This window comes from Hypanus sabinus, chromosome 28, assembly GCF_030144855.1.
Source record: "Hypanus sabinus isolate sHypSab1 chromosome 28, sHypSab1.hap1, whole genome shotgun sequence".
NCBI lineage: Eukaryota > Metazoa > Chordata > Chondrichthyes > Myliobatiformes > Dasyatidae > Hypanus > Hypanus sabinus.
Genome location: NC_082733.1, coordinates 29,719,800 through 29,740,107, shown reverse-complemented (window position 1 = coordinate 29,740,107; position 20,308 = coordinate 29,719,800). Strand labels below are relative to the sequence as shown.

The window sequence follows — 20,308 nt, the reverse complement described above, 5'->3', positions numbered from 1 at the left end:
TCTATGATTCAATACCTTTGCTGCCTCATAATTTTCTACATTCTTAGAGCACGTTTAACATCCTCAAGACTTTGCAAAGCACTTGGTAATAACTGAATTAATGTTGAACTGGTTTACTACTTTGCATGGGCAAGTCACAGGATCAGAGAGAAATACAGCACAGAAACAGGCCTTATGGCCCATCTAGTCTGTGATGAACTATTATTCTGCCTAGTTTCATTAACTCACACCTGGACTGTAGCCCTCCATACCTCCCATCCATCTTTTTGCAGGCCGCTCGGTCCACACTCTCACTAAGACTGAAGAAATTACCCGTTTGGTTCCCCTCAAATCAGGGATTGCTAAATTGTTTTATACCATGGACTAATACCATTAAGCAAGGGGCCCATAGATCCCAGGTTGGAGACCCCTGCCTTAAATATTTTACCTTTCACCTTTAACCTAAGACCTCTGGTTCTGGTCTTACCCAACCTCAGTGGAAATGCCTGCTTGCATTTACCCTATCTGTACCCTTCATTGTTTTGTATGCTTACTTACTACACGTTATGCCTACAGGCACTTGGGGCAGCAATGAAAGCCCTCTATCACAGATGTAGGTATATTCATTGCTGTTTCTATAACAGTTTTGTTTGACCATTCGGGGTTGTCAGCCCTGAGCTGCAACTTATAATCTTGCATTCCTCTACCAATATCTCCTCACTCTCCTAAACTCCAGGGAATAAAGTCCTAACCTAATCAACCTTTCCCTATAGTTCAGGTCCTCAAATCCAGGCAACATCTATCCCTATACTTTTTCAATATTACTGATATCTTCTCTGTAGGTAGGTGACCAGAACTGCATACAATACTCCTAATTTGACCTCACCAACATCTTATACAGCTTCAACAACATAACACCCCAACTTCTGTACTCAATACTGTGATATTTTCATTTATAAAGTGTGAGAGTCCATTGGGACTAGAAATAGATTTATGAACAATTGGGGATGTGAGGTTATGGCAAAAGGAAGGAAAGGAGAGCCAAGGCCAAAGACAGAAAAATTATGATCTTAGTAATTGGTAGAAATATGAACAAAGAAAAGTGGAAGTATTCTGCAAGCCAGGCAGAAGCTTGTGTTATTGTTTGTATTTACCTGCAACATTGAAGTAGGCCAGATTGCCCATCATGTTTTAGCTGGAGAGCCTGAGTTTTTGCTTCAGCTCAATTAACCTAACCAGTACATCGTTAGACCATGGGAGGAAACCAGAGCACTTGGAGGAAACCCACATGGTCATAGGGGGAATGTACAAACTCCTTACAGAGGACAACAGAATTGAACTGCCAACTCCGACACCCCAAGCTGTAATCACATCATGCTAACTGCTACGCTACTGTGGCACCGAATAAGGGAACAGAGGGGGAAGGATCTCTCATCACCATCATGTGAGTCACTTCACCCACCTTGGTCTTTATTCTTAGGGCGGAGATACGCCTCTACCAAAGGAGGAGTGAGGAAATTGCAGGTCACCCCTGGGCAAGGTTTAGCACCTTCTTAGCAATTCCCCCCCCTCCCCGATCAGGGTAGCATGAGGCCATGGGAGCAGGTGGATGATTGTATGAGCAGCTGGTGCATATCACAAGTCCTGGTTCTGCAACCACCAACACCAGGCAGACAATCTCTGAAGAGTATTGCTAATGGCTGGGGTCACCCATCTTATAAAGACACTGCCCAGAAGGCAGCAATGGCAAACCACTTGTGCTGGAAAATTTGTCAAGAACGTTCATGGACGTAGAAAGATCATGATTACCCGTGTCATACAGCATGGCACATAAGTAATGAACAAATCTTTCTTCTATTACAGACATTCTTCTCTTCTCATCTCCGCAATATAAAGTATTTGTTTGCGAATTTTTCCTACTTGTGATGAAAACTTATCAACGTGACTATCTCTTTATTGCTCTCCACCGTGACCTGCTGAGTGTTTCCATCGCTGGAGAAACCACCTGCCTTCCTCTGCTTCTAACACTTAGCATCTAAGATCAAAACACTACAGTTAATATTGTATTGATCTCCAGCAGTGCCATACTAGATCTATACTTGTCCTATAAGAGTAACACCAAGTTCAAGTTCAAATTTAAATGTCACACAACCATACATGAACACCCATGAATGGAGCCAAATGAAACAGCGCCACTCTGGGGCCAAGGTGCAGAATGCAGTACCGACAGCACAAGGCACATTTAACACATATAAAATAGCAAACACATATCAGATACCTGTATAATACAGTTACACAAAAAATATAGATCAAGGCAGAGTCCATGAACGTTTGCGCAGTCTGCAAATACAATACAGCTTGTCTTCTGCGAGCGAACACTAGATGGCAGCACCGACTCCGGCTTGGATGCCGCACCACACTGCCTCTGGTGGAGCACACCGACTCCAACACCTCTCTCCTCGGCATCTGTGAACAGGCGATTACGTCCACAGTGGATGCAAAGCAGTAGAACCAGAAATGAGGGACTAACAGGCACCAAAGATTATCGCACTGTTCAGTTTTTCTGTACTAATTGTAAAGCTCTTCTTTACCCTATTGATTAATTTGTGCCATTTTTCAAACTCTTGACATATGCATTGCATCCTGAATGACAGCAGCTGATTTGGTCAACGCAGATCTCAAGAGCTGGGTGAAAATCGATTTTCTACAAGTACATGCCTAATGAATGGCTGATGTGGATATAATTGTTTAAATGTCTGTGTGTTTGAGGGGTGTAGTGGCATTGGCAAAGAGACCCATTGATGGTGTCTGGTGACTGTAAAAATGGAGGAATTCAAGCAGAGAAGAGAGAGAGGGATTGAAGCAGCTGGTATCTGATGCTGTACTTCTCATTATCTTCTGTCAGTATAATATCAATTTCCCGAATAAAGCAGCAGGCAGATTGGATTTGACAGGAAAGTCAAGTATAAATGTGCAGTCATTTGATACAAATCTGAGGCAGAACCTAATACATAATCTAGTCATGTTAGTCCAATTTATTGGGGTTCTTTGAAGTAGTAACATGCGCTATGGATAAAGAGGAAACAGGTGAATGATCCATACTTAGCTTTCCAGAAGGCACTACAAAGTTGTTACAAAGGCATTTGCAGAATATAAACACCTGTAGTGCAAGAGGCAACATTTTGATGTGGATAGAAGCACAAATGTACCTTGCCAACCAGAAAAAGGGGTCAAAGTCAAAGTAAGATTTATCATCAACGTGTGTAAATGCTACTGTGGATGTGGAGAGGATGTTTCCTGTAGTGGAGGAGTCTGGGACCAGAGGCAACCAGAATAGAAAAACGTCCCTTTAGAACAGAGATAAGGAGGAATTTCTTTCACCAGAGTGTGAATCTTTGGAATTCATTGCCATGGGTGGCTGTGGAGGCCAAGTCATTGGGTATATTTAAAGCAGAGTTTGAAAGGTTCCTGTAGTCAGCGGGTGGTGTAGTGGCATCTGCATTGGACTTTGAGGTAAGTGGTCTTGGGTTCAAATCCAGCTGGCTCCTTGTACGCTTTTTTTCAATGCTGGGCTAAGCGTCAAGCTAGTAACTTGGTGCCGTAAAAAAACGAGAACTAAAGAAACGGCAAGATTGCCACCCAGTGAGGCATGAGAGGATATTGTTATTGAGAGACTCCTGATTAGTATGGTTCAAAGAAAAGGCAGGAGAATGGGGTTGAGGAAGATAATGATCAGTCAGGACAGATTTGATGGGCCAAATGGCTGAATTCCGCTCCTTTGTCTACTGGTAAAATTGTTTTAAATACTGCATTAATGTTTATTTCCTTGCAAGCATTTACAGGGAAATACAGAGATACAATAGAATTTATGAAAAAATTCTTAAAGTGAAATTATAGGCAGTAAAATGCAGCAATGACACTTTGAAAGATATATATCTTGTAGTTTTGTGACCTGTCCACAAAATGTCACTGTGTATCACCAGAGCCATCTTGGTTCCACCGGGATCGGTACTGGTGTCTCAACTTCTACAATTTTTCTAAGTGACTCGAATGGAGGATAAATCTGCAAATTTAGGAGTGGAAACGAATGGTGAAGGCTGCTTAAGGAGGTGTATAAAAATCTATGGATGGGTTAAATGTCTGGTCTAAGATCTAGCAACTGTGGGATGATGGTGGTGAGAGATTGTAGAACTTCGAGAAGCAGTGGGATCTGAGTATACTGGTACAAAAAGTGGATAGTGTTCAGATGTAACAAGTAAACAGAAAAGCTCTGAGAATACTATGATTTATTTCCCAGGGAACTGAATACAAAAGTATTGAGGTTAAACTCCAATTACTTAGGGCATTGATGGAACCACATCTGGTGTATTGTATTAGTACCCTGATTAACAGAAGGATGTCCAGCATCGGAAGAACTCAAAGAAGAGTGACTAAGCTAATACCTAGAATAGGCAGGTTGTCTTGTAGGGATACTTTAGCAAGGCTTCTGTTGTATTCACTGAAGTTTAGAGGAATGTGGGCAAATTGATGGAAATACTCAATGATTCAGGAACGACTTTTTCCCCATTGCCATCCAATTTCTGAATGGATGCTGAACCCATGAACACTACCTTGTATATATGTGTGTGTATATATATATACACACACACACTTACTGTAATTCTTTTTCATTCTCTATTATGTATTTCATTGTACTGCTGCCACAAAGTCAAAAATTTTTATGAAATATGCCAATGATATTAACCTGTTTCTGATCTGACATACAAGATTCAAAGGGGTTTTGACAGAATGGATATGGACACATTATCCCTCTCGAAGGAGAATCTGAAAGAATGATCACTATTTAGAAAAAAAGGGTTGCCCATTTAAGAACCAAAAAAAAAGCAAAAAAGAAATCCCTCAGAAGGTTATGATTGTGAGGGGTGGCAGTAGAAATGCAGAGTCGAGGTTACAGGACCATATTGAATTGTAGTACCAGATCAAAGGGCTGAGTGGCCTGTTCCTGCCCCTGATGCATTAATTTGCAGCTCCTGTCATTGGACAAATAACATCAGTCCCAGAGCTTTAAAGAAGGTTGAAATAAGTCATTGTAAAGAAGGTCACAAATTCTGTGAAACATATTCCAGCTAATTTCCATGGTATTACCTGTGGTCATTTGACATTTAGGTATTTTAGTACCAAGAATAACCAAGTAAAAGAAAGGGAATAAATTTTAATTTTCATTTGAATTTATCATCTCTCAGAGTCATGAATGAAATATATATTTCAGTTCATGCATCAAGTATCAGTGCTTAGAGGTAAAATCCACGAGGCAGATCCACTGAAAAATTCTTTTCCTCTGCTCACTATCGTGCATCAACATTTCCTCAAAATCTCAACTACGTGCCTCAGCTCTTATATAGAAACAGTATCAACAAATCAGGGCAACATACTTCTATTTTAGACTTGCTCCTATCTTGGAACTGGTGTGGTTCATTAAACTATACTGACCTCTATCTAGCAGTAAGCAGTCAACTCAGCACTGATTCAGAATCAACCCTGATACTTACAGTACTGTGCAAAAGTCCTTTTGCATCTTTTACACTTTTACACCTAGGATGTCTCAGACTTTTGCACAGTATTGTAGTAATTTTATGTTTCGCATTGTACTGCTCCTGCAGAAAAAAACAAAAAGCATGACATATGTGAGTGATGATAAACCTAATTCTGATATGGGTCTCTATTTTTGACTGAGAGTGGGGAGGGGGCAGGGAGCGGGGAATCATGGTTGGGAAAGGGGGAAGGGAGAGGGGAGAGAGCTGAAAGAACCAGAGAGACATTCTGTCTCAGACTGGGTGTGTCTGCACCCATGCTGCACCCCGCCCCGGTACTCCTTCTCAGCCACATATCCCACACCCCTCTGGCGGAGCTCCACCCTCGCCATTCCCAATCTTCTTTGCTCCCTCCGGGTTTACAAGCTTGCTCTCAGCTTCATGTTGACAAATACAGTACTGTCTAAAATAATTAGGTGCTCTAGCTACATATATGTGCCTAAGATTTGCACAGTACTGTATTTTGAAGCACAGGAAATGTTCTAATGTAGAAACATCTCAGTCAGTTCAGTTGTAGCAAGATCACAGAAACTTCAATAGATTATCTTTTCCCTGACTGTAAGAGCAGTGTATCTATTTTCTATCTGTCTGTATTGTATTTTGTGTTTATTATGGGTGATTTGCCGCATGGGTTGGGGCGTGGCAAAAGCAAATGTGTTACATATTCACGCCTTGTTTGTTCATTGTTTGATTTAGTCTGGTTAGAGCCAGGTGATTTTTTTTTGCTGTTCACTAATTTCTCTATTATGATAACTTCATTATTTTCTCAATCGCTCAATTATATGGTTGTATGGCTTAGTTATGCAAAGTGGAACGCTAAGATCACTACATCACTAGTTTAGTTTTGTTAGTTTGTCTCCCTCTTGAACAGATTTCCTCCAGATGGATCTATCGAGTGCAATGTCTTTTTCACTTTTTAGATGTAACGTTGAACTCCTTCAGGCTGATTCTGATGTCATCTTTGAAGTGTTTCCATTGCCCACCAGGGACTTCTTGAGCTTTCTTCAACTGGAGTAAAGGGTCTGTTTGGGGAGATGCGGGTGGGGCATCTGGATGAGGTACCTATCCACTGGAATATAGCACCCAAAACAGTGGCCAACGCCAAACCTGTTGAATTCTGAACATGGCTCGGTCTGTGAAGGACTGACACTTCAGAAATATTGGAGGTACCAAGATTGTATGACTTGAAATCCATCCCCTGGTAGTAAAACGAGACATGACATATAGTTTTACCAATAGGTTGTATTTTGCCTCTGAAATTCATTTCAATGTAATACGTATTTGAGGGTGTAATGTCAACTCTGCCTTGATTTCTGGAGATGAAGTGTTTTGCATAGTAGTTTCAGCAAGAGGTATTTTATACTTGGGAGGCTTGCTTCAATGGATTGTAAAGTGGTCTCCCTTCTATTTCTGGGTTTTTCATTGCCAACTCTCCATTTTCGGGGGGGGGTGGTGGGGATCAACCCTTGAGTTTGCTTTCTGAGGCAATGTTTAAGTGGAGACAACAAACACAAGAATATGGATATTGCTATCCTGTAGAAAATAATTAGGGCAGATTTAGAAATTTGTGCAGTGATACACCATGAAAACGCCAGGAATAGGAAATATAGTGATGAAGGGGGGAGTCAGAACTAATTGGATTACTCCCACTAATGCAACAAAGGCTCAGCAGAAATGCGATATAACTGCATGGCTCTTTGTCCAATCATCTCCATACTTATCCATTTACAATCACTCTCTCTATAGCCTATATTGCCATGGTGATTCAAGCGTTCAGATTCTTTTTAAGAAGCAGGTTGATAGGTTCTTGATTGGTAAGGGCATCAAAGGTTATGGGTAGAAGGCAAGAGAATGGGCTTGAGAGGGATGGAAAGACAGAGCAGACTTGATGGGCCAAGCGGTCTAACTCTGTTCTTATGTCTTGTGATCTAAGTGCAGCAAGAGTAGCTGCCTCACCGCTCACAAAGGCAATGCAGTCCAGAATGCGCCCTCATCAGATTCCCTCTTAACTTCATTCTCCTCACCTTAATCCTAAATCCTCTGATCATCAACACCTCTGCCCTGGTAGCAACTACCTACCCCTGTGCAGATCCTTCTGGATTAAGGATCTCAACCACAGTCCATTTCCATCCACAGAAGCTGCCTGCTCCCCCAAATCCCTTCAGCAGTTTGCTTTGCTCTGGGGGACTGGTTGATAAGATACAGCAATTGAGTGGTATGGGTGGGTTTAAACCTTGATTTTCTGCAGTAGATTAAATCAACTGGGTGACACAATGATTTAACATGCTGCAATTTCCCCTCTGAAAGTAGAATCTGGTACCAGAACATTAGATAATGTATCACCTTGGGATTTATTAGAGAATTTAATCAGTAATTAGCTATATACTGAAGACACAAAAGTCTTAGGCACATACGTATAGCGAAGACGTTTAAGACCTTTTGCACAGTACTGTATTTGTCAACATGAGTGGAGAGCGAGTAAGTGTGGCGGGAGAAAATGTTGTTGGGAATAGTGAGGGTGGAGCAGGAGGGAGTTGGAACAGGTGGCAGAGAAGGAGTACTAGGGGCAGAGAATGTCACGGGTGCAGAATCACTTAGTCCTGAGACACCAGGCAAAGTCATTTGATTCCAAACAATCGGATTATTGATCATTACAGAATGTCCCTCTGGTTATTCCCATTCCCTCCCCTCTCCCTTCCCCTTTCTCCCCAACCGTGCTTCCCCTCTCACTGCCCTCTTCCCACTCTCAGCATTGTGCATAACTGGATGTAAAATGCTCTGGAGAAAAAGATGCTAAGTAAGGTATCTACCTACTGTCTTTCTCATTCCTTTCACTCCTGGTGCATTAAGGAAATTTCCCTGAATAATGCAAAGGCAGCAAGAGTAGTACACTCAGTGGCCACTTTATTAGGTACACTTGTACACATGCTCATTAATGTAAATATCTAATCAGCCAATCACGTGGCAGCGACTCAGTGCATAAAAGCACGCAGACACGGTCAAGGGGTTCAGTTGTTGTTGAGACCAAACACCAGAATGATGAAGAAATCTGATCTAAGCAACTTTGACTGTGGAATGACTTTTGGTGCCAGACAGGGTGATTTGAGTATCTCAGAAACTGCTGATCTCCTGGGATTTTCACACTTAAGTCTCAAGAGTTTACAGAGAATGGTGTGCAAAGCAAAAAAAATATCCAGTGAGTGGCAATTCTGTGGGCAATAAATGTTGTTAATGAGGGAGGTCAGAGGAGAATGGCCAAGCTGGTTCAAGCTAACAGGAAGGTGACAGTAACTCATTTAATCACACGTTACAACAGTGTTGTGCAGAAGAGCATCGTTGAATGCACGATGTCTTGAACCTGGAAATGGATGGGTACAGCAGCAGAACACCAGGATCGTACACTCAATGATCAGTTTATGAGGTACAGGAAATAGCTTAATAAAATGGCCAATGAAGGTATATCATATACACCAGGTGCAAAGAACTTCTTTGTTCACATGAAACTGACAGAGTAAACAACATATATAGAATAATGAATGCAAAACAGCAAATATTGCGCTAAAATTGAAGTGAAAATCTGAAGAAATGCAAACAAAAATGCTGAAATGACAACAGAGAGGAAGAGTCCAAGAACATGGCAGCACCAGCAGGAAGGGAATATGAAAAAGCGGATTGGTCAGGAATCTGATAACAGTGGGGAAGAAGCTGTTCTTAAGTTTAGATGTCTAGGCTTTCAAGCTCCCAGAAGGTAGAGCAGAGAAAAGGGATTGGGCAGGGTGGCAGACATCTTTGAGTATAGTCGACCCTTGCTGGTGATAGATTGAACGGATGAAAGTGATGAGCCTGCGGTAGACAGTGTTTACAACTCTGGAGGTTCAGACAGATTAATTAGAATTATTGGCTGACGGCCACCAAGGGTACAAATGAGTAACTGATGGCCACAGTGGATGCAGTTGGCCAAAGCCACTCTATGAGTCTAAGTCTCCATGTTGGTTGCATCACCCCCAACAGTACCACGTGAACTTCATCCCACAAAGACTGAAAACAATACCAATCAGAGCAGCGTGCAGCAACCCCATGCCTTGTCTGGATGAGATGCACCAGCACTTCGGGTAGAATGCACTGATAAGAAAAACGCAAAGAATGTTTACTTACGAAATTCTTCCAGCTGCTCAGGCTGGGCCCCCGGGCTTGCAGTAATCGTGATCACTGGACAGTTGTTGCCTCCTAGTGTGGAGCACAATACCTGCTGCCTGAAGTAAACCTGATCAGGATTGACTGACTGCTCAAGAAGGTGCAGGTGAGTCTGAAAGGCAAATCATGAAATAAATACGTGATTTGGATGTCTTGTTCATTTATAGTTTCCCAGTGTTGAAGTTGTATCTAAGGTCAGTGAGCTAAGCTCTGAGATTGATTGTTAACAACGGCTCCCAACACAAAATCAGTTTTATTTTATAATCACTCTGTCCGATCTGTAAACCACACCAAGCTACAGAGAAACTCTTTGCCCGTGACTTCTGACTCACTCTAACATGAATAATCACTTGGGAGGAGGAGCTATAAATGGGCGGGTGTAAAATTCCACCCAGCATCTTCAGATGAAGACTAATCAAAAAATCTCCGAGAGACCCAGATGCATGCCAGAGGGCATGTTTCCGGCTAAGGATGAGAACGGCAAACTGAATTGTATTTGCACCCTGAGAAAAAACTGTAAGAAATCCCAAGGCACCATCTGGAAAAGAACTGGGCATTGCTTTGATGACGACTATAATTCTGCCCTTGAGCAACACCATTAAAAAAATACATATATTTAATCTGTTACTGCTGAAGAGCACTAATCACACACATATTTCCCCATAACTAAACATATTTCCGACACCTTTATATTTCATGAATTGCCTATGAAATCTGAGGTCATTGAAGGTTCTACGTAAAAGTAATCTAATCTTTATTTTGATTCATGCAAGAAGTGAGGAACCATGTTAATACTAGTGTCACTCTCACCCCGGTACAGATTAAATTGAAGCCCCACTCTGAGTTTGAGATGAGGTTGCAATTTTGCCTCAATTCATTTGACACACACCAAAAATTATTTAGAAAGAAACAGAAAGGCTGCCATCACCATCCCACAATAAAGTGACAGTGCATACTACAAGGCATTCAAAATAATCTGTCACCATGAAGAGAAATAATCTGAAATGTCTTACTATTCAAATAAGTTTTCTTACTGAGAACAAACTCAGGACTTGATTCCATTTCAATATCATTTTACTTGAAGAAAGAAATCCAATTTTAGTTTACAGGGATATCTAATCTGAAGTATACCTGCAACAAATTCTTTTGTTAAAAAGAAATGGCTGTTCTCCACCATTCTGGCTCACGTGCTAAAATAATTAAAAATCGTTCATGTCATTCAGTGCTCAGTATATTTGAAATTATGTAAATTTGATTTTCCGCATATTATTATAAAAGACGGTGTTAAAACTACACCTCAGACTGTAAGACCATAAGATATAGGAGAAGAATTAGGCCATTTGGCCCATCAAGTCTGCTCTGCCATTTCCATCATGGCTGATCCACTTTTTTTTGCTCAGCCCTAATCTCCTGCTTTCTCCTTGTATCCCTTCATTCCCTGGCCAATCAGGAATCTATCAACCTCTGCCTTTAATATACGTGAAGACTAGATCTCCACAGCCACCTGTGGCAATGAATTCCACAGATTCACCATTATATGGGTAAAGAAATTCCTCCTCAACTTCATTCTGAAAGGACACTCCTCTGTTCTGAGGCTGTGTCCTCTGGTCCTGGACTCACCCTCCAAAGGAAACATCCTCTCTACAATCACTCCATCAAGGCCTTTCAACATTCGATAGGTTTCAATTAGGTCACCCCTCATTCTTCTGAATTAGAGTGGAGACAGGCCCAGAGACATCAAATATGACAAGCCATTCAATCTGAGATAATGGTCCCAAAGCTGCTCTCAATAGTTTAAGTGAAGCCTCACCAGTGCTTTATATAAAGCTTCAATGAGAGAGAAGAGTTATTCCTCAAGATGAACTAATTTAATTTTAGCTTTTCTTTCACAGGATGTACACATTAAGATACCCCATACAAGACTTATTGAGAAAGTAGGGAGGCATGGGATCCAAGGGGACATTGTTTGTGGATCCAGAACTGGCTTGTCCACAGAAGGTGAAGAGTGGTTGTAGACAGGTCATATTCTGCATGGAAGTCGGTCACCAGTGGAGTGCCTCAGGGACTCCAGGTCCTGTTCTGGGACCTTTACTCTTTGTGATTTTTATAAATGACCTGGATGAGGAAGTGGAGGGATGGGTTAGTAAGTTTGCTGATGACACAAAGGTTGGAGGTGTTGTGGATATTGTGGAGGGCTGTCAGAGGTTACAGCGGAACATTGATAGGATGCAAAACTGGGCTAAGAAGTGGCAGAAGGAGCTCAAACCAGATAAATGTGAAGTGGTTTATTTTGGAAGGTCAAATATAATGGCAGAACATAGTATTAATGGTAAGACACTTGGCAGTGTGGAGTATCAGAGGGATCTTGGGTTCTGAGTCCATAGGATGCTCAAAGCAGCTGCATAGGTTGACTCTGTTGTTAAGAAGGCGTACGGTGTATTGGCCTTCAACAATCACGGAATTGAATTTAGGAGCAGAGAGGTAATGTTGCAGCTATATAGGACCCTGGTCAAACCCCACTTGGAGTACTGTGCTCAGTTCTAGTCACCTTACTACAGGAAGGATGTAGAAGCCATAGAAAGGTTGTAGAGGAGATTTACAAGGATGTTGCCTGGATTGGGGAGCATGCCTTATTAGAATAGATTGAGTGAACTCAGCCTTTTCTCCTTGGAGCAATGGAGGATGAGAGGTGACCTGATAGAGATGTATAAGATGATGAGAGGCTTTGATCGTGTGGATAGTCAGAGGCTTTTTCCCAGGGCTGAAATGGTTGCCACAAGAGGACACAGGTTTAATATGCTGGGGGGTAAGTTCAGAGGAAATATCAGGGGTGTTTTTTACTCAGAGAGTGGTGAGTGCGTGGAATGGGCTGTCGGCAATGGTGGTGGAGGCAGATATGATAAGGTCTTTTAAGAGACTTTTGGATAGGTACATGGAGCTTACAAAAATAGAGGGCTATAGGTAAGTTTGGTAATTTCTAAGGTGGGTACATGTTTGGCACAACTTTGTGAGCCAAAGGGCCTGTATGAGCTGTAGGTTTTCTATGTTTCTATGTTTCTATTATGAACAAAGTCAGTCTTCATTATTTATCTCTAAATTTTGAATATAGTTGGCTGCTAAATATTGCTTTATTCTTGCTTTGGGCCCGAAATCACAAACTAGATTAGGCTCATGCCCATAGTAAACATAGTACCATAGAATCACAGGCTAGATCAGGAGAGGACAGCTTATTGAAAAGCAAAATGAAATACTGCAGGTGACAAAAATCTAAGATTAAAAAACAGGAACTGCTGCAAATAGTCAAGAGGTCATGTAGCATCTGTAGACACAAGAAAGTCTGCAGATGCTGAAAATCCCAAGCCACTCACACAAAATGCTAGAGGAACTCAGCAGGTCAGGCAGCATCTATGGGAATGTATAAATTGTCGACGTTTCAGGCCAAGTTCCTTCTTCAGGACAGAAAAGGAAGTGGGGGAGGGTGCCAGGATAAACAGGTGGGGAGAGGGGAAGGAGGCTATCTGGAAGGTGCTAGGTGAAGCCAGGTGGATGGAAAAGATAAAAGGCTGGAGAAGAAAGAATGTGATAAGAGAGTGTGGACCATAGGTGAAAGGGAAGGAGATCCAGGAGGGGGGGGAGTGGTTTGCGACATTGCAGATCAATGATCCTTCATCTGAGCGTGATATATCATCTCTCTGAGGAGTGAGGAAGCCACCACACACTAAGTATCAAAGCCTGCAATCGCCTGCCAGCCAGAAGAATGACCCTTAATGTATGTTTACAATTTTCTGGACTAAAATGCATTTATCAGCATTGATAGTGAAGTGACCAGCTCCCAGGGCTTTTGACAGCACTGAAAAGTGAGAAGAACATATAAAAAGGAAAATGAACTGCAATTAATGAATATGCTATGAGTTAGTTTCTGTGGATCGCAGATAACCAACCCTAAACCACTTCACAACAGCCTGGATGCAGAGCCAGAGTGTTGTTACCGGGGGGAGAAAACCAAGCTGGAAAATATTTCCGTTTAGGACAGCAATAAAGGTCTCCCACCTCTGGCGGTGCTCAGGGCTTCCTTCATTGCGTCAGTAGCTTTCACGACTGTCAGTCATACAGGTCCCGGTGGTTTCTCAGGAATTCCATCACACTCAGATATAGAAGTGTGTGGCCAAGTGATTAAGTGATCTGAAGGTCATGAGTTTGAGCCCCAGCCGAGGCACTGTGTTGTGTCCTTGAGCAAGGCACTTAACCGCACACTGCTCCAGTCCAGCCAGCTGAAAATGGGTACCAGCATAATGCTGGGGGGTTAACCTCACGATAAGACTAGCATCCTATCTGGGTGGGAGTCTCGTACCCAGTCACTTCACGCCATGGAACCTGGCATAAGCACCGGCCTGTTGACCCTATAAGGCTCGGGACAGACTTTAACAGACGTAAAAGGATTCTCCGTCGTTGTTTCCGTAGTGATTTTGTTTACCGGTCAGGGTTGTTAGCAGAAACTCCCAAACCTGGACGACCGATGGACCACACTGAGTCCATCCTCTACCCTTTGACCTGATCAGCTTGGGTGACAAACAGCCAAAACATAAAGCCCAAACTGCAGCCAACACAGCTCTCCAGGCCACCGAAGCACGCAATCCTCCAAACCCAACATCGAGGTTGTCGTCCTCTTGGAGGTCAGATTTTAAAGTGTGGTAATTAATAACTGTTTTCTGCAATCAACTGATTGGAAAATTTAGCTCTAAGTTATAGCTAGATAGCTTAGGTGCTTTGGACTGATCATCTTATAATGGGGCAAGCATGTCCAGTCATGTAAAAATATGGTTCTGTAGATGTAATTACAAAGTTTTATTGCAAAAACTTCTCCACTGTCTTATAAGAAAACCACATACCATTAACGTTGAGTAGGTGTAGGGATAGTGATATGCTAGGTAGCAGATATCCTTTGAGTGCTGGAACGTGACAGTGAAGGTCAAAGTGTAAAACTCTGTTTCTTTTTGTCCTTTTTCCTCTGATCCATGAGTATAATAATGATTTCTGAGGGAACAAAATAATATTCAGCTATCCATGCATACACTTGGTCAAAAAGCTGTTTCGAATAATATTACAACAAATCAATCGAGTAAGTTTCATATTTCACACATGTAACCTACACAAGAATATATGTTTTGTAAGAATATGCCACAAATGCGCATCACAACTCGACGGATTACCCATGGTATTTACAGTACACAACCACATATATGTTACCAAGTGCAGTTCAGTCATGGCAGATTGCAAAACTGAATTCATGGAACTTAGTAACTGAATGACAACAAAAAATAAAGTGCACAGAAAAACTGCCGGCTTGTCACATAAATTAATTGGCGCAGTAAGAGCTTTCATATAAAAGGATCTAACTCACACATCGCTGCAGGTGACAAATGGTTGCTCATCTCGATTAGCCCAGAAACCACCCTGTTTTACAAAGGACATCTATCATGAAGGTAGCTCACCCTCTACCTTCTCAAGGGATTAGCCGGACTGTCTTGAGGAAATCATTGACATTATTCTCGATTGTAAAAGCACCCTTCACACACATCCGCTTTAACCCCAGATATTATTTCATTGGACAGTACTGTACCAAAAGATGTGAGAATGTACATCACACATGGTTTTGATATACAGCATTTCTGTTAAGCTTTAATGATATTTTGTACCCAACAGATATAGAGAATAAAAATTTAATGGATTAGGACTTGGAATATTTCACATATTCAAATCTATTATTTTAAATGAAGGAAAATTACAACTAAAATCAAGCCTCCCAATTTTAGATGCCTGGGATTCCAGGATCATGATAAGAGCCAATTAAAAAACGTCATGCTTGTCCCATGCACTAAACCCGTGACCACATGGCATTTATGTTTTGTATCATCCTTCTGAAATTTGGTTCTACAGATTTCAATGAAACCAATGTTTGAAAAGCAGCACAATGCTGCAAAACTCTATCGTGTTTAGTTCATATAACTAGGCACAAATGAAAACTTCAAACAAACCTTTCACTGTCAAAAAGCTGTAGAATGCTAAAGCACAGAAAAAGGCCCTTCAGCCCACCTAGTCTGTACTGTACTATTGCTCTGCCTAGTTCCATTGACCCACACCTGAATTATAGTCCCCCATACCCCTCATATCCATGTACTTACACAAACTTCTCTTAAATATTGAAATCAAATGCCTATCCACCATTTCCACTGGCACCTCATTCCACCCTGAGAGAAGTTTCCCCTCATGTTCCACTTAAACGTTTCACCTTTCCCCTGTAACCCATGACCTCTAGCTCTAGCTCACCCGATCGCAAACAGAAATATCTTTTCTAGATTCTGTTCATTTTTACATTCCTGACTAAAAACTACAGTCACCCACAGTAGTGGATGAATTCTTTCTGAGCTCAGACTTGTCTATTTAACAGTGGAGTTAAGTTGTTTTAAATGATCTGATGAGTACCCAATCAAAATTAGTGATGGAGAGGGACCTAAGGGGCAAATGCTTCAGCCAAGAGGTGGTTAGTATATGGAACAAGTGGCCAGAGGAAGTGGTTGAAGAAGGTACAATAACATTCAAAAGACTTTTGGGTAACTACATGGATAGGAGAGGTTTAGAGGGCCAAATGTAGGCACATGGGGCTAGCTTGGTGCGTATGCTGACCTGCATGACTCAGTTGGGCCAAGGGGTCCATTTCCATGATGTTTTACTCAATGACACTATGAGACCAAAACTATCCATTGTGAAGTTAACATTTAGCGTTGTTCTCATCCTAAATCCATGCCCACAGCAAGCCAAAAATGTTTGAATATGTCTATCCGGCTCATGGGTTTGATAGGTTATTACAGTCTTTTCTGACTGAAGAAAATGCTTTGTAATACTTTTGCTGCTGAATAGCTATCCATCCTGATCTCTGATGACATACAGAAGCCAAATTGAAAGCTACAACTGTTGGTAACTTTAACCCCAGGTTACCAATGTGTGAGAAGTTCTAGGCTTTACGCTTCATCAGGTCTATTAATACTAATCTGTAATTCCAGCATTTGTTTAACACACTCCCACAGGGAAATCAAAATAGGCAATTCTGATTATTAGGAGGCAGTGAATGTTCTTAACTCACGCCACAGAATTCAAATTTTAAAATGGTGGCCCCCTCTAGCTCCAGAAATCATATTCCAAGTCAGCTCTCCTACAATCCGAAGGCAAAATAGGATGCATGTCAAATATGCTGTATAAACTGGAAATAAAATGATTGCAGCACCTAGCAATCAATAAAGAGGCAATTTACTGTCAACCGAAAATTTTCTCAAATATTGTAATACGAGGCAATTTGTGCATTGGATACCACACTGCATTACATCAATTGTGCTTAATGGACATTTTAGAAACAGTTAAAAGCAAAACACTGATGTAAAAGAAAGATCTCCTCTGATAATGGCAGCAAACACACAGCCCTCTGCAATAACCGACAGGCCATTCGCTCTATCAGAGAGAATAATCTGACTGGCGAACATTCCAGAAATAACATTAAGCATCAGTGAAGGAACAGGTAAAACAAGGGAAGTTTTCACTTTGTATAAAATGGGATTGAAAACCTGCCTGTAAAGCTACAGGAAAAAGTGAGATAAATAATCTTTAATGGGAAAGTTATCCATTTGTAAACACTGTTTCTTTCTCCTCCCTCCTCCATTGATACTTCCTTTCTTTTTCCAAGCATGTGGTCATCACTCTAACATCTCCCAGTGTGGAATGATAATGAATATTTTGCAATGCTCCTGAGTCATTTTACAACATTAAAGACTCGTCAACAGGAAGCTGTTCTAGAGACTATTTATAATAACTTCAAAAATATCTCTGCAGTTTTTATAATACACCATGAACAAAGGGAAATTAAAGGATTCCCTCACATTAAGCTTGTTCCATCATTCAGTAAATCCATGTGTGACATTTTACCTCAGCATCACGTTTCTTAACTAACCCGCTATCACCTGTCAACAGCGCCCTCTGGTGCTCTTCCTTCTTCCCGTTTCTCCCAGGGTCCACTCTCTTGTTCGATCAGATTCTTCTCTCTCTCTCCTATCAGAGATTCTTCTTCTTCAGCCCTTTATCTTTTCCATCCATTACCTCCCACCTTTTCACTTCATCCCCACCTCCTCCACCCACCCGACTTCCCCATCACCTGGCTTCACCCATCACTTCCACTCCTTCCCCTCTCTCCACCTGCTTAGTCTGGCTTCTTCCTCCCTTCCTTTCTGGCCCAAAGAGCCCAAAAATGCTGGCTCTTTATTTGTCTCCATATTTGCTGCCTGATCTCCTGCGTTCTTTCAGCATTATGCATGTGTTACTTTGGGTTTTCAGCATCCAGAATCTCTTTTGTTTATCCCATAGCGTCGGTAGGTCAGATCAAGACTGGCATTTCCCACCCCTTTCCAAAGGGATCACCCAGATTTCCAGAAACCATGGCTTAGAGGAATTCTGGAGAAGTAGGGTTTCACTATTCTGACATTCTTCGAGGATGTCCAGACCTTTTCCCAGGTGACCTGTACTTAAAGTACACGTCAGTAAGTTGCTGGCATTCCAATGGAGTGCGAGAAGGCATTCCAGCCTCTTGTCTGGTTTATTGATCAACACCAAGGTGACCTTAAATGAATGTCCAATCACCTAGCTCATTGTTCATGCATATTACCCAATGCAATGACTTTGGAAAGTACGTCACATAAGGACAAATCCCAAACGTGACATTTTCCTTCCAACTCATCCAACTTCTGATGAAGCTGCACATGGAGTTGGCCAGGAAGATGCTGTGACATACGATGCCTGGACACTAACCTTGTGACTGGATGGTTCAGCACTCATCTGAGAGGTGGCCTGCTCAGTGCAGTTGACTTTGCTGCAACTTAATGTATCCTTTCCCAAACAAGTTCAAGACCACCAACACTGGTACACTCTCAAGCAAGTCCACCTAGTTAATAATTTATCCATCACCATAGCTATTCCAATTTCACATCCCCACCAGTCCTGCTTAGAACTCCTAATCTCTTAGTCCAACTTGAACCATCCACAACTTAAACCATTCCAACAGCCAAACATCAACCTCCACCTCATCCAATGCTCCCAACAAGCCCTTGAGAACCTGATCAGTACCTCTAGCTAAAACGCCTTCGACCTTCAAATCCCCCAACCTTTCTGGGCACCTCAAAGCAAAGAACTTTCAGTGTGCAATGGCCAATCTAGAGCATATTACTCCTTGTCCAATAACACCTGCTGGAAGATCTTTCTGTAATATAATTGGCTTGAAATAATCCACCCAGCCAGTGGCAGTTTCTGGGCTCATGGTAACTGCTGGCATTGGGATAAAGCAAGGCCGAACAAAGGTTAGAAATTCCTTTGAAGGTTTTTTCAAAAACTCCTCGGGATGTTATGGTACAATATATTAAAGTATACTTTGTGACTGATGGACGTCCTGTTGATACTATCATTGTTGTTAATTGATTTACAAAATATTGCAAATAGGCTTTTGTGGACTTGCCGCTCAGTTAGTGGTGATGTGGATGAAGGACCACTTTAGATTTGAATACTGATGGATCCTCCAACAACTGGACTGGAGAACCAATTGGCCTTACCACTGTATCATCCCATCAGGGACTTATTCTTTGCATACTGCAAATTGGATGACCCTCTGCTTGGATAAATCAGAGGCGGTGTAGGACTTAATGCACTGTCTGGGCTTTGAGGTGTATGTGCTGTAGAAAGTGAGTGACATAGTCTATTCACAGTCTTGGTTTAATCCTTATTATTCTGAAGCGCAATAACTATAAATGGGTCAATTAAGACCATACATGGTCTCTGGTCCTGGCCAATCGTTGACTTTCTGGGATTATATTTTCTTTCGGAATGACGCACAAATCAGAAATAATATTTACGGCATTTCAACCTGAAATGCACACTATATGTACCATTTTTCTATAAAGTTATATATAAACTATGCATATTTCCCGGGTCCATGTGCATCTTGGTGTTTCCAGCCTTAATATTGTTCTTGACCAAATGACACAGGTATCCATTGCCTCAAGGCTTTGCGGGCTATTGAAGGGATAGCATCTATACTTCTTGTTGCACCAGTGTGTAACATGGACCCTGCCTGGTGCATCTTTGGCTGCTGCTACTGATTTCCCATCGGCTGGGGGTCTCCTTGCTGTCCGCCTTCCAGTTGGGAACTCTCAGGGCTTGATTAATCAGACCTGGGTGAATGTAACTCACCTGAGGAAACATGAAGGACATTGGTTTTATTATTTATTCTGAACTGTATAACTAGTGAAAAGATTTACTGTAGACACCAGAATACCATAGCAGTGCAGAAGATCATGCATGTGAGATTAAGGAAGAAATTACAGATGATATAATGGGCACTAGTCTCATACTATTACCAGAGAGGGCACTTGTTAAAAACAATGAAACTATCTGGCACTTACATGATTATTTTGAGTTTGAGGATGTGTTATCTCCCTCGCTGGACATAATGA

The 20,308-nt window shown here is 41.7% G+C and overlaps 1 protein-coding gene across 1 annotated transcript in view; it reads right to left on the bottom strand.

Annotated features, from left to right (window-relative positions):
- LOC132382317 (cytosolic carboxypeptidase 4) overlaps positions 1-20,308 on the bottom strand; it is a gene marked incomplete at its 5' end in the record, with an annotated part of 235,216 nt that overhangs the window by 161,487 nt on the left and 53,421 nt on the right. The window contains 2 exons of the mRNA XM_059952452.1: positions 9,726-9,876; positions 14,654-14,798. Coding sequence (XP_059808435.1) covers positions 9,726-9,876; positions 14,654-14,798 — 296 coding nt within the window. The remainder of the gene's footprint in view (positions 1-9,725; positions 9,877-14,653; positions 14,799-20,308) is intronic.